Source organism: Pelmatolapia mariae, linkage group LG14, assembly GCF_036321145.2.
Source record: "Pelmatolapia mariae isolate MD_Pm_ZW linkage group LG14, Pm_UMD_F_2, whole genome shotgun sequence".
Taxonomy (NCBI): Eukaryota; Metazoa; Chordata; class Actinopteri; order Cichliformes; family Cichlidae; genus Pelmatolapia; species Pelmatolapia mariae.
The window spans coordinates 20330573-20346171 of NC_086239.1; the positions used below are offsets into that span (position 1 = coordinate 20330573).

Consider the following 15599-nt stretch of genomic DNA (forward strand, 5'->3'; position numbering starts at 1 on the left):
TTAAAGACCACTGCGCGCATATAAGAGAAAACTCATAATGCCTTCCAGCAAACAGTCTTATTAAAAGCGGTCAGCCCTCAAACACATTGTTTTACTGCCTCAGCAATATCCCTTGGATTTAATTAATCTTAGCTTGTGGTGGCGTGACAAGGAAGTCTCACCAGTTGTTTCCCCCTGATCCGGCCGAACCAAATCCAAGCGCTCACAGGGAAATTTGTCTCAAGGACAGCAGTCTGTTTCTTATAGAACTAATGTTACACTGTTGTATGCTTAATGTCGTAAACTTAATGTGTGCATAGCCCTCAAAAAGCATTAGCATAAAATATAGCACAAAACAAAACAAAAAAAACGGTGCACAAGGTCAAACTTGTTCAGCAAATGGGAGCTGAAACCCTGCCAGGGCACTACACAGGGTGTGTAAAGCTGCTGCTAAAATGGTGTGTGTGAGTATCTGCTGCTGATGTGTGAAATGACAATCACCAGACTGAATATCTGTGCCTGTGGTGACACTACTTTCTCGATTTAAAGAAACTTACATGGAAAATATCTATGATTTAGGCTGAGCCAAATGAAAGACTCTCTTCCAGCGGCCTAGATGATACTGAAGCTTATTAAAAATGTATAAATATTAATCAGTAGCTGGAAGGCAATGAGTTAAACCAAGTTGAATTCATCATAAAATCGCCTTGATCCATGCGCAGCTCGAGCCTCATGAGGCTAAAAAACAATTCTTCCAAAATACATATTTGAAGTAGACTTTTATGATATAATTTTGTTTAATTTGTCCACATCACACACAGAGACATGAATGCTCCGGTTCATGATAAACCAGATGCAATTCTTGGGAAGTTATTTTTATATTTTTTTGGGGGGGAAAAAGTCATAAATCAAAAATCTCTTCTACTCACCTGCAGCTTTAGCTGGTTTATAGCCCGCAGGGAACCCTCCAGCAGCCCCTAGTAAAATAACAGTCATACAACTATTGATTTATAGTTTGCCTACATGTAGTAAGGTAATGGACAGTTTATCATCATGCCAGCTGACTTGTGTCCTAAGTTCTGTCAGGACATCAGGAGCGTGTCTTGTGGCATCTTCTGAGGGTTACTACATACTTGCATAATTTTTTATATCATGATGAAGCGGGGTCACATAAGTCCGCTTGTGAGGTTCAGAATCTATGTTCTATTTCCAGAAATGACAATGCTGCACATGCATACAATAAGGTATATGCTATAAACCACAGAATGCATGTGCTCATACACTGATTGTATACAGTCAAGTTTTGCACAGGACTCCATGCAGTTTGGTGAAAAGTTGAGTATGCCCCATGATTCGATAGCTTATAGAAGCAACTTTAGCAGCAATAACTTGAAGTAATCATTTTCAGTGTGACTTTATCAGCCCCTCACATCGTTGCAGAGGAATTTTGGCTCACTCTCCTGTACAAGGTTGCTTCAGTTCACTGAGGTTTGCAGGCATTTGTTTATGCGTGGCTCTATTAAGCTTCGACCACAGCATTTCTGTCAGGTTGAGGTCTGGATTTTGACTAGGTCATTGCAGCACCTTAATTTTTTTCTTTTTCAACCATTCTGTTGTAAATGTGTTGGGATCACTGTCCTGTTGCATGACCCAGTTTGAGCTAAGCTTTAGTTGTTTGACAGATGGCCCCACATCTGACTCTAGAATACTTTGAGACAGAGGAGCTCAGGGTCAGCTCTGTGACTTCAAGGTGCCCAAGTCCTGTGGCTACAAAATAAACAGAAATCATCCCCCCTGCACCATGGTGGTATGATGTGTTTGATATGCTGTGTTTGGTTTTCAGCAGACACAATGCTGTGCGTTATGGCCAAGCATCTCTACTTTGGCTCGAAGGAAATTGTTCCTGAAATCTTGTGGTTTGTTCAAATGCAGCTTTGCAAGCCTAAGCCATGCTGTCATGTTTATTTTAGAGAGAAGACGCTTTCTTCAGGCAACCTTTGGAAGTGGTCACACTTCCTGATGATCGGTTAATTATATGCATTTGATTAGCAGCACCTGGCTCCTACTTACCTTATTAATTCTTCTGGAGGCGGTAAGAGTGTGCTTTGACAGGACTGCATGAAGTCATGTGAAAACTTTCTTTTTCACACGAGTGTATATTTGTGAGTACATACAACAAGAGAAAAGGATGATTACATGTCAAAAACATGCACATTTTCACCCTTGAAAGACTTTTTGAGTTAAATGTTTACTCAGACAGTTTCAGACTTTCCAGTTTATGCTTTTGACAGAAACAGACCCCTTAGGTTTCAGTTATAAATAAGAACATTAAATCTGTGTGAGCCACTTTCAATCATTTGAATCATCAGTGCCAAGACTTAACTATCAACTCAGCTTTGAAGTTTGATGACAAAGCACCGCCAAGTAGATTGCTATGTTTCTTATATTCTTTTGCACATAATACTGCAAGTGTCTTTATTTTGAGTCAATTGCATGTTCACATTGCAGTGATTCTTATACTACCATTTCTTTTAGTTAAACTTCTGCTCCACGGTAGTTCGATTTACCTCTCATACCTTTTCTAAAAAGAAGCAGACTTTGTTTATAGTGGCTGCGTTCTTGGTTTTTTTTTTTTTTTTTTTTAAATTGTGCAGACACTTGGTGGATGCTCTTTTACCTGGAAAGAATCCAGTTCCTGTTCCACCGCCTCCTGGTCCTAACCCAGCACCAGGTGGTAGATACACACCTGGAGCACAGATCAGAAAAAGCAAGAAGTTATCTTCTATCACAAACACATGTGACACTAACTAGAAATATGGGCATGCAGCCATATATTTTTCTTTAAAAAGCACATTGCTTCTAATAGCATTTCTAAACAAAGAGCTCATTTATTGGACAAACACTCTTAAACACTTCCATCATCTGTGACCCATAAAGCAAAAATGGAATCTGTCCTTGGTATACACATCCGCCCCAGGTTGCAGAAATTAAATGAAACGTGCACACAGCAGCTCCAGCCGAATCCACAGTGAAAGGGAAACTTTATAAGTTTGATGAGGAGAAAATTCAAATCGTTTTCATACTGATGAGGTACTGCAGTTGGAAACTTTCTTTCTGAATCCTACTGCACCACTCTGGATACCCACAACCCCCACCTGCATCCCCTAGCCTTATTTTTCGCCTGATTTTTGGCTGCAACTCTGAGTAACTCCTGAGATGGTCGTTCTGGATCCCAGACATGGTGGCCTCATGTGTGCAAGGAACAACAAGAGAAATAAAAAGAAATGGAGACTTAAAAAAAATGACTGCAGTTGTTCTGGGACGACTAACAGCTAAATCCAACGGGACCGGTGAGCTAAAGCCAAAATTACAAGTAATATTTTTTGAGGGGAAAACCTGGTTTATATCACAAAAAACACAATGTAAATGAGAGAATGTGGCTGTAAGACCACAATGATTATGTTTAATGGCTCTTACATGTGTTGGAAGGCAATTTAATTTAAAACACATGTCAAAGGCGTTCATGTGTTTATTAGAGAATACACTTTGAAAACTGGGCTTTCGGTTCCGTCCACTGAGTGAGGCCATTAGAGGAGGAACATTACAAGGTATTACTGTCCAAGCTGGATGAATCAAAGTTCATCACACATGCCACAAAAAAACCCAAACAAACCAAAACCAAAAAAAAAAAAAACAGCCCATGCATTTTATCGAGTATGCCGGATTGAAGAAAGCGCTAACAACCTGTGATATATTTTTTGATTTGTGCAACTGTATTATCAGTTTTACAGCTGAGGCTAATAAAGCAGTGCTAATCAATGGGGGGAACTAGTGAAGTGCGAAGTCCTAGAGGATGATGCAGGAACCACCTGGACTGGAAGAAGAAGATATTTTTTAACACACAGCTGGATTATTGAATTACAAGGAAGCTATGTATGAAAATCTTTCATTTAAATGTACTGACGCAGCTGTAAGTGGTTTGCAGTGAAGCTATGGACACCAGTGTCGCACTCATTCAGATACTTTGCAACTGTGCTGATAGTTAAGGGGTAAACACGATTGTTTATGATGAAGAGATAAAATGTTGTGTTGAGCAAAAAGTAATGCGCCAAGAAAGGTCTTATAACCCCTGTGGTTGTCTGCAGTGTAGGACAAATGATAGGGTGTCTCTTAACTTATCCTTGCTGGAAGGATCAGAGTGCTGGACTGATCACATTTCTTGAGGTTTGGCCTTGCAGACTGAAACAAAAAAGGGCTGTGTATTAATTTGAAATGCAGTGCACATGTTTGTCTGTCTCTATTAGTTTGCCCATGCCCGTGGCTCCATGGCATAGAGCTCAAGTGCAAGGCACTACACAGTGGACGCACAGTTATTGTTCTCAATCTTGCGCCTTCATTTAGCAATCAAAAGGAGGATTTCCTGTGCTGGCATTGTAAGTGAGGCAGGACGGACTGCGGGTCTGCTCCAGTTTTCCTTCTGCTTAGAATCCAGTCGTGCTACTGTACCACATCCACAGAGTGCACCGGGTTCACCAAGACTGTGCATCCAAATAAGGCACAAACTGACCTCTGCCAAGTGCTCTGACCTACGTCAATAAATTTGAAGATTTCTTCATGATTTTCTTAATCATCACCATCATCATGTGCTTATGTTCCTCATGAACTCAGCCAGGTCATGGGAATGTGTTGGAATGTGTGTGGAGGACAAGACTGACTCGGAGAGCAAGCAGGATTTAGATGTACTGTACAGTCAAGTTTGCTGGGTGTTTGTGACGTGCATGGTGTTGAGAAAAGAAGACTGGTGGCCCCAGTTTTTTAGAGTAAAAGCTAAAAGGTAATCATAACAAATCTAATTTTATGTGTAGAAACCTTCTTGGTGCAGGTTATCTCCACTGGAACAGAAGAAGTTGTGACAACTTAGGATAAATAAGAAGGGAAAAAGAAAATATTAATAAATTACTGGGTGCTGTTTAGGGAGAAATAAGCTTTCTTGTTATCGGTTAAATGTTAATGACTGTTACAACCTAAATAGGGTGTACAGAGTGTATTTTTTCTGCAGAGTGCTCTGTGCATATTAAGAGGGTGATGATGTACATGCACTCACAGGAACCCTGGCAGCAATTTTGACTTATCACCAGTTTCACTTTGGACTTGAATGTGGTCCAGCTGTGGGACTCTTAGTGAATGGGTTGTCAGTAAGCTAGTCATCAGCAAAGTAAGCCAGTCGCAAGTACAAAGTTCATTATCTGGTGGCGAGATCCTGAGACTTCCTGTGGTATTTTGCATGCTAATCACAGAAGACAATGTTAAGATTAAAACACAAATTTCTAGTTTTCTCTTCATAATGGAAGATGGAGTTTGCCTCACTGTGGTTCACCACATTAAATAATTCAGCCTGCCAGCAGGAATAGCTATTGCTGCATCACTTTTGAGTGTAACATAAGGGAGCAACATTTAGAGCAATCACTCCACCCACCACAAAGGCAAAGACATAATAATTCGCCACTTTCACCTAACATGGTGTCTAAGGGCCTGCCAGATATGAATCACCCTTACGCCACATTTTGGAGGCAGGGGGACTGAAGACAAGCAATGAAACCTGTCAAGAGATGTCAAGAAAGTTTTTGATGTGGTGTAGCCAGTAAACTAGGCGACTCCGAGCTACACTTCAGTGGTTAACTTTGCAAAAAATAAAGACAGAGAAGGAAAAGAAGTCACTTTTGTACTGTCTGTAACCCTCAGGATAATTGCTAACATCCAAACCTCACATCCAAATCTACACAGACTGATCAGTCATAATATAAAACACAGCCTATTATCCTCATTTTCACCTCCATCATTTGATTCTTGGACTGTAAGAGAGGATTTTTTTCATCATTTACACAATAATCCCTATCCTGAGGTTTTGGTGCACACAGCTTATCCACTGTCTGAAATAAGCTGTTTTTCTTTAGTACTTTAAGCAAACATTCTTCTGATTGGCTGCCTCTGATTAACAAAAGCGCAAGCGGGACTACTGTGTGAGACAGACCTCAAGCATAGTTTATAGTCTGTCTGTGTAGGTTCTTAGTCATTCAAGTCATAGTAGTCTATGGAGTTTAGAAAGAAAGTGACTGAACTTCTTTAATTTTCGTGACGATGTTTCACCTCTCTATGGAAGCCTGTTTCCACCACACAAAAAAGGATCCATAACTCAAAATTTCGACTTAATAACTTGAAATTTTGTCTTATTAACTCAGAATTTCGAGAAAAGTAGCTCAAAATGTTGACTTATTTTTCTCAAAATTTTGAGTTAATAACTCGAAATTTCAAGTTAGCGCTGCCAATCAGTAATCTATGTGAATTACGTCATTTCTTTGTTACCTGGAAGCTGAAGCCCTCAGCTATAAATGCTACAGCTAAGCTACAAGTATTACAGCCAGTCATGAATGCACAAATTGCTGATTATTTTCAGTGTGGCTTCACAAATGATGAAATCCTTGTGTTATTAGCTGAATCACATGGTGTTACTATCAGCAAACGTACTCTCGAAAGCGCCAATTTGTTGAGATCCGGCTTTGAGTGCGCATTCCACGTAGATTACTGATGGGCAGAGCTAACTCGAAATTTTGAGTTAATTTTCTCAAAATTTCAAGTTAATAAGTCGAACTATAAAAATAAGTCGAAATTTCGAGTTATGGATACTTTTTTTTTTTTTTAGTGGCAGAAATGGGCTTCCATACCTCTCAGCCAAGAGGCTTCTTCAGTTCTAAAACCAAATGGTGGATAGTCCCAGGTATTTAAACCCTAGTGGGGATTGTCACTTTCCTAATGGGGAAAAGAGGGTTTTTCACCAAACCCACATACACTCCTGTGCAATCCTCCAAGAGCTTCTCTGTGCATTGCTGGATGCTTCTGCTGATTGCTGTTCGGCTGACACTGGGGCCAGAACAGGGAAAAGAGCGACAAGAGAACCGGCAAAAAGCTTCAAAGATCTAAAAGTCCACCACGGAAGGCAAAAACAATGGCTGCAGTGACCTCCAGTTTGCATGTCAACGTATCCTTGTGGAAGATACTGAACCTCATGTTGCTCGCCGATGCATCCACCAGAGCGTAGAAAAACAAGTAGATGTAAAAAAAAGTACTTGTATGAATGAGTGGAGTTCTCTGCAGCTCTGCCAGTCTAACAATATGCTCACTAGGTTAATTGCTGATTCTAAATTGGCCGTACTGTAGGTGTTGATGTCAGAGTGAGCGTGTGTCTTTGTGTTAGGCCTGTGTCAAATAAATGACCTGATCTGGGGTTACCTAACCTCTGGACCTATGACAGCATGAATAGGCTACAGCTAACTCATCACTCCTAGCTAAGGGAAAAACAGCTAATAAAAAAAGGTTTTGGATAGTCAAATTGTGGAGTGGTCCCTCTTGCTGCCAAAAAAACACCCAGTCAGCATCATAGATAGGGGAGACAGGGGATCCATAGGGCTATCCTGCGCTCCCTGACACTGGGATATGGATTGTGGTGTGGGGCCTTTCTGGGTCCAGCTTTTTCTGATGTTTCTCACAGATGCTCAATTGGAAAGGGATTTGGAAGTTTGGAGGCCAGGTCAATGCAAGGACCTAAGATTTCCCAGCAGATCATTGTACTGCAGCAAAATGCTCAACATTATTCACTTTACCTACAGGGGCCCCTGTGAATAGCTTAACACACAGTTCTAGACTGTGTTGGTGCATTTAAGTACCCCATTACAACATGTAGTGTTCCTCACCCTGTCATGTATTCTGTTATTTTAGTGATTCGCAACATTTCCTAGACTCCCTAAGAGAGGGACACGTTTCTTACAAAGGTGTCAGAAGTGTCATTAGTCAGATTTTTATTACTTTTTAAAATAGCCACTGTTTTATAAGACAGTTTCTTATCGGTAGCTCAAGGCGCACCACTTATTTAAAACGTATGCTTCCAGTCTTATATAAATCACAGCCAAGTTGCAGCTGTGTGGAAAATCTCAACCTCACATCATTTATATTTTTACCTTATGCAAGGAAAATACTTTCTAAATTTGTGTATCAGCAATGAGGGTTGCTTGAAGCGTGAAAATCTTGTCAACACTTGACATTCAAACTCTGACGAGAGTTGATTATTTCGTTTCCAGGGAATTTGCATTTGCATTTATGGAGAACAAAGAGGACAATCTGTGAAAAGCCTGAAGGCTTAGATAGAAATCATTTTCACACGCGTCCACATATGTGGACGTAGTGTTTTGGGTTTGCCTAATTCCCTTGTTTTGAGTTTCATTAAAATGACGTAGTTCACTAGACACAAGCTAACAAGTGGAAAGGCCCGCATCCAGATATGTTTAGCTTTGCCTAATGTCATGTTTTGAGTGTCAGCCTGGAAATTAAAAAGTGACATGTTTATCAGCTGTTCAGCTGGCAAGATAATTTATTTGATGTATTGCCTGAGCATCAAAACTGGCAGCAAAGCCTTCCATTGTAATTCATGAATTTATCACAAATTATAGCCTAAGTGGAAAATGTACACTGGCTTACACACTTGATTTTTATGAGGATATGGGTTACTGGGCCCAAAAATAATGACTGGCTCGTAGAGAAGGTAGGAAATTGTAAGTCAGATCTTGTTTTGTTACTAAATCAAACCAAAGCCAATGACGGATTTTTCCATAGTACCACCCAAGTTAATGGCAGTTTTTACAATTGCTCTTTGAAAGATCTTCGTCTTACTTCATTTACAACAAGCTGGGTGAGTAATGTGACATTTCTCTGACCCTGTGCTGTGGCTGTTTAATAATTGGTCTTTGGAGTTGATTGAGCAATTTGCCTGACTTGTGTATGCAAAACACGCTTACGTGTGTGAGTACACACACACACACACACACACACACACACACACACACACACACACACACACACACACACACACACACACACACACACACACACACACACACGACCTCGTAAACAGTTAATGAAGGCATTCCCTTCATAAAAAGCTTACAGAGCCATTACCATTGTGTTCACAGAGCATAGTTTGTGAAGTATTGGCAGATCTGGACAGTGTTTACATCACATTTACATGATTCTGCGCCTGTATTTCTATCGCTTTAGATAAAATTTTAAAATGTTTTGGCAAACTAGCAGCTGTTTGCTGTATTCACATCATGTATCCAAAACCGCTGTCCCAGAAGAGGAGGTTTGGTTCTCTCTTTATGGAAAGCTCTCGTAGCGCAACCCAAGGAGCACTGCAGTGAAGCAAACACTGCGGTTCCTGGCACTCTTACATCTCCCGTTATCAGAAACATGACAGCTGGCCAATCAGTCATCCATTCCACTATTTTTGCACTATTTTCCAAAGCATGTTGGAAAAATGTGAGAAGCAGTTCAGAAAATGAAATTTTTCAAAGTTAAAATCTATGTTAGTCTCACCCCCAACTGATTTCAACTTCCCTTTCTACAGTTTCCCATCTTGTTTCAGTGACTGAAGCGAAACATAAGCATGTGGTGAGCAGAATTTTAACAACTCACAAGACCAGATTTCAGTCCTGTCAGTGTTCACCTTCTGGTGGCTCTAGTGAAGCTTTCTACTGGAAGCTGACAGGGTATCATTACAAGATTAGGAAAGTCATGCCTTTGAAACCAAACATGGGTTTGGAGCAGCTGCTGTGGGCTCTCCTGTGTGAGGATTGCAAACGTGAGCATTACGGAGGAAACTGGGCCGTGGTTGGAGATAACCATCAACCATGTGAAATCACTACAAGCTAATGGAACAAGTTGTTCATGTTATGACTCCCCTCCAAAATCTGATTTATGTGATTGTATCAACCAGTGGAACCAACAGAGTTACAAATGAAATGTTAAAAGGACCATAAATGACTAAAATCATTATCCACTGTTTGCAATGTTCCAAAATGTGTGCCCTGCATTTCTTTTGACTTGGTAAAAACCAAGTTAACTGATGGGACAACTGAACATAACACCACTGTGAATTGTACCGACTAAAATATAGTTTAAGATATGAAAAAAGTTTTGTTTCTCAAAATGTGTTGTGCTTTGCAAAGAAATCCCCTATAAAGTAATGAAAAGGAGGGTTTTCACAGGACCCACCGCAGCATTTCAGTCATGTTTAGGTCTAGACTTTGGGCCATTGCAACACTTTTGTTTCCATTCTTTTGTGCTTGGGATCACTGTCCTGTTGCATGGTCAATTGGAGATTAAGTATCGGAATTTCAGGAGCGGGACCACGCCTCCAAACATGCTCCTTCCAGTTTTCATCTATATAGGTTCTCCCAGTTCTATAAGGTGTTCATTCTCGTTTACGTGCCCCACCCTCCCTTACCTTTTCAATTCTTTAACTTCTTCACTTCTATTTAGTACATGGGAATCTGCCAGGCCCGGGAGCAGCAGCCAGTCCCCTTCGAGCCTTTCCCCAAACTGCAGCTCAATTCATGTCCAAGCATTCACCTTTACTTACTAAAATGCTGTCAAACTTAAAATCAGGACGTGGGCCCAGCTAGTGAAATAACGGGTTTTAGCTGTCGGACAGATGGCCTGACATTTGACTCTAGAATATTTTGTTGTACAGAGGAGTTCATGGTCGACTCAGTGACTGCAAGGTGCCCAGGCTCAGTAGTTGCAACACAAGCTAAAATCATCATCTTTCCACCAGGACTGTGATTTTTGTGCTGATAGCTGTGTTTGGGTTTTACCAAACATGGCGCCATGCACTATGGTTTGCAGACCTGTAAACCTAAGCTGTTCAGGTCTGAAACTTTAACATTGAATATACTAACTGAGGCATGTACAGTCTGAGATGTTGCTCTTGGGTTTGTTGCAGTCTCTCTGAGGATTGCACAGGCTGTCCTTGGTGTTAACTTGCTGGAACTGATCACAATGCTGGAAGATGGCATTGTGTTAACACACACACACACACACACACACACACACACACACCTGAATGCTTCAGACCAGCAAACTGAAAAAACTTCTGCTTTTATAGACATACTCACACTTGCTGCTGATCAGTTAATAAAGTGCATTTGATTACCAGCATCTGGCTGCAACTTACCCTCTTAATTCTTATGAAATTAGTAAAGGTGTATTTGGTTTTTGACAGGACTACATATTGTGAATAACCCAAAACAACACCCCCCCTCCCAAAAAAAATCAATCACAACACAGGATACATTGTTTATCCGCAGAGGACTTTGATGATTTTGATTAACCTCATGTGATGCATTTGATTAAAATTAGAGTTTCTTTCCATTTTTTCTCATCAGCTCATCCTCTTTTGTGGCTTTTTAAATAAAAAAAATAGTGCTGTCGTGGTGTTTGTTGTAAACCTAAAAGAAGAAGTTGGACATCAGCCGTGGCGGCCGAAGATGAAAAAGTTCCTGACTGGAGCCACTTCAGATTGCTGGCCCGGTAAGATTGCACCTACCAGCTCGCAGCCTGGTGAGGGCTGCTTGCATAGTGGCTGGAATGAATCATCGGAGATAATGTGCCTCTTTGTTGAACACTTGGCACTCCTCGATTGCAGACCAAACATCTGACTGGAAGATGCTCAGACTGACATTTACACACAAAGAGTAAGAGCTAAACAAATTATTGATATGTTTTTGTAGCAGTGGTGAGAAGTGACTACTATCCAAAACCTGTAGGCATTTAAATCGTAACACATTGGGTTTGCAAAGCAGTGAGTCAGAGAAAGAATTGGTTTCCATTAAACTGTGTGCTGGGTTTATAAAGTCAAGACTGGTAGTGAAAAAAAAAAGAAGTGCAAGAACTAAGAGGTTGTTCCCTGGATATTAGCAGTGCATTCTTCTTCAAATTACATAATGCGTATTAAAACAACTCATCCATCCTAAACCTCTGCTCCGATTTGTGTAACCTTCTTAACAGTAGTTATAGTAAAAAAAGAAAAAGAAAGAAAGAGCGATAGGAAAGCCAACATGTTAGTAATTGCTCCTGGCTTTGTGCTTTGATGCAGAGAGTGACTTTGCAAAACCTCTTTGATGTAAAACATGGATGGAATTGTACAATTCCCTAACACTTTCTCAGGAAATGCGCCAGAGTGGGACATGTATACATGGAATAAAAGTTCTTTCACAATAACAAACCAATCAGTGCTTGTAACTAAACAGCTTCTATCCAAATGTGTACTGAATGAAGTCACCTCGCTGGAAATTACACCAAACCGCTCAACGTCAACAAATTAAAATGCTTGTGTGGCTCCAGCTAGAGAGAAGCAGAAGAAGAACCTTGTTGGAAAAATCTCCCCCCCGCCACCAAAAAAACCTGCATCTTGTTCAGACGGTACTTCAAATAGACTGCTTCAGTAATTGCAGAGTAGAGCTGTTGAGCGCTGGGAGCACCTATATGTCACATTAATCCAGTATACTGTGGTTGGCAACCCACCCCACCAGAGGAGGGATTAAAGCCAAAGAAGTGTTCACAGCACATGCTACCAATAAAGTAGTGCATCGAGTTTAGGTACCCACCAGTAACTCTCAGGTACTGCTGCATGTCAACACTGGTGTTTTGGCTTTTGCATGGCAGTCCACTCTGCAATGCATTTAAGTTCACCTAGAGCCAGACGACTGGCACCGATTAATGTATTATATTCCTCGAGGCTGATCATGACTAATGCCAAATGAGTGGAACTGGCTTCCAGCAGCACTAAAGAAAAAAGAAATCCCAAACTCCTGAATTCTTTGGACACTTTGAAGGAAGAAAACTGCTTTTTCCCCCCTTTTTATCAGAGCTCAGAGCCAAGTCCTGCCAATCAGAGTTGTGCCATTAACTCTGTCCTTGTTTGTCCTTGAAGCCAAGCTCAAAACGTGGCACAGGCCAGTTAAATTGTTTTATGGTCTGTGTGAATGCAACATATGGACTGAGGTACTTGAGATACTTAAAACCATAGCTAGTGTTCTATAGGACGCATTGTTTAAAAAGCTTCAAGTTGGTCCGCCTCTTTCATCATATGAGGGAGATCCAAACAAACAAACTATAGTAACTGTATATTTCCTCCAGTACCATTTCTCATTTACATTTGTTGACTGAAGTTATTCAGAGAGGGTGTCAGTCCACCATAATTCAAAGCGTGAATTTGTCAAGCACAAGAGGCATTTTCTGGGCAGAACCGTTAAATGGGTGGATTGGGTGTTAATGAGGTTCGTGTTACTCACAGATAATTTACCCTTGGACCGTGCCCAGAAGGTTTTTTCAGGTTAGAGTGCACAGACACAGATGGAACTAGTTTGAGCACCACAGAAATGTTTGAAATGGATAGATTCAACACTCATCTTGAGATCAAAGTTGCGCTGCTAAGCCAATATTGATATTTGCTGGCTCCTTTACCTGCTATATATTTTTCATGAAAGTACCTCAAAATCTCCATAGAAATGAGAAGACATGATGGATGTGCCATGAGGCAGAGCGGATAAAGAAATTCTACAATCAGATGAAGACAGCTAGAAAAAGTGAGACTTTACATGGACAAAATATTTATTTTAGGACTCTAACAGCATAGCCATAATGCATCTAAAAGTACACTTGGACACTGGAAGATAAGGAATATAAACAGCTGTAACTTTTAAGCAAATAAATACAACAACAAATGGACTACAGCATACCCAGTCCCAGATGCTTGACATGTTTTCCAGTTGGGGACTGAATAACTCAGAATCTCAGCCAAATCCCAGACTAAGAAGCAATCAAAGCAATGCAGGCAGAGGAGAGAAAGCAAACTCACTAGCTGAATGATAGTGGGAGGCAAACTCTCTCCCTTTCAGTCTGAAACTGATAAGTCTCAACTACAAACTGCACTTGAAACTAGCTCCTCGGTTCTGTACACACACATGCTACAAGAGCTGCGGAAAGCTTTTAGAGTCACTCTCACATTCACTCTGTCCAACGCAGGAGTTCATCAGGAGTGAATCAGAAGTATGTGTTTTTTCCTGAGTAGAAAGAAGAGCCAGCTGGAGCCTCCTCTTACATTTTTTGGATTGGATCTGCAGCCATATAAACATAAGCACGCATATGGATAGGTGTGCACACAGGAGCCAGTTCAAGCGTTTGAAATGCATTAAAACACATGCATGTGAAGCGAGTTCGGAGACTTGAGGGGTGTCTTGTTATGGTTTACATTTAGATTGCACAATAATAATGATGCAATAGGGGAGTGCAATCATTAAGATAAATATGTGGCTTTTAAAACTTAATATTTAAACTCATGGGACAGAAGTGTGGAGTCATAGACAGCATGCACATGGACACTATTTGCGAACATGAAACATAAAATAAGAACTCTTTTCTATATAGATTGTATTGTGGGAATTAATAAAAATCAAATGAGCAGCAGTCATCAATAAATTAGCAAACCAAGCATACTAAGCAATATAATGCAGAGCTCTTTTTAAATTTGCATTTTTATTTTGCACAAGTTTAACATCTGATGCAAACAATATCAATTTTATTTATTATATAAAGCCTTTATATGTACTTCTTGCTGCCTTGTGGGTAATAAGCATCAGGAGAAATTTTGATGACTGAGGATTTTAAGTTTAGGAACAAAACTTTTTTGCACCTGTTCTAAACCTTTGATTGATGCAGCAATAATTATGACTCCATTCACCTGCGGTTATGCACTTACCTCCTTGAAGAGAGGGTTGAATCAGTGCTAAGAGGAAGAGTCCACAGAAGAGCAACAGAATGTTTCTGTTAGCCATCTCGCTCCAAAATGCACCACCCCTCTCCCGATCAGCTGGTTTTATTCTCTTCTGGCTAATTACCACTAGCCCCGAAGTCTCAAAGAGTGATGAAAAAAAAAAAAGAAGCAGGGGGAGGGTGAAAAAAGGGAAAAGCTCGATGTAATTATGAGAGGGCAAACACTCTGGTTCAATGGATCACTTTGCTTTATTTCCTCGTCTATGTCTGGTGTTGCTGTTTTTATTCTGGTCACTCCTGCCAGCAGCACAGACGCTCCTGCCAGCAAGGAGAGGGAGAGAGAGAGCAAGAGACATACACACAGATACAGAGAGGGAGCGGGAGAGGGAGCAAGAAAGACCCCCATCCAGAAGGAATTGAATTGACTGCCAAGCATTTGCAGAGCATACAGAGCATATTTATTTGTTACAGACTGAGGAAGAGCAAACAACAAACCCAGATAATTACCTGCGCTCTGTGGCTTTAATTTTCAGCTCGTTGCTTTTCAACACTTGCAGTGCCACGAGCTTGCAACTCTTTTAACCAAGCAATCACAAAAACCTGAGGATAGAGGGTGAAAAGGAACACAGCAAGAGTCAGCATCTTTCCACCAAATATAAGAGCCACATATTAAAAATGTCCCTGGCTCCAAAAACAGCTGGGGAAACTGAAACATGCTGTGCCCGGCAACCCGCGATGCAAAAGGCAGGAATCATCACTCAAAGAGGACACCGTGTGAAGAAGCCAAGGATGATGTTTCTTAGGAGCTACTCGGTGTCTCAGAAAGTTCATGAGGACCTCAGTCAATGTCAGGCTTCCGGGTTGAAGTAATTGTGCTCCTTAAATAGTGAAGTTTTTATTTGTGCCCCTGATAACTTTGGTAGCTTTACATTTGATCAGCTGTTCAACCTAAATAAGTT

General features: G+C 40.7%; 1 protein-coding gene across 3 annotated transcripts in view; it reads right to left on the minus strand.

Annotated features, from left to right (window-relative positions):
• The window catches only part of elna (elastin a), a 51488-nt gene extending 36572 nt beyond the window's left edge, over positions 1 to 14916 (minus strand). For all 3 annotated transcript variants that reach the window (XM_063493692.1, XM_063493691.1, XM_063493693.1), the window contains exons 1-3: positions 14627 to 14916; positions 2657 to 2725; positions 909 to 956 (exon numbers count right to left, since the gene is read on the minus strand). In XM_063493692.1, coding sequence (XP_063349762.1) covers positions 909 to 956; positions 2657 to 2725; positions 14627 to 14702 — 193 coding nt within the window. In that variant the 5' untranslated portion in view covers positions 14703 to 14916. The remainder of the gene's footprint in view (positions 1 to 908; positions 957 to 2656; positions 2726 to 14626) is intronic.
• Positions 14917 to 15599: the final 683 nt, after the last annotated feature.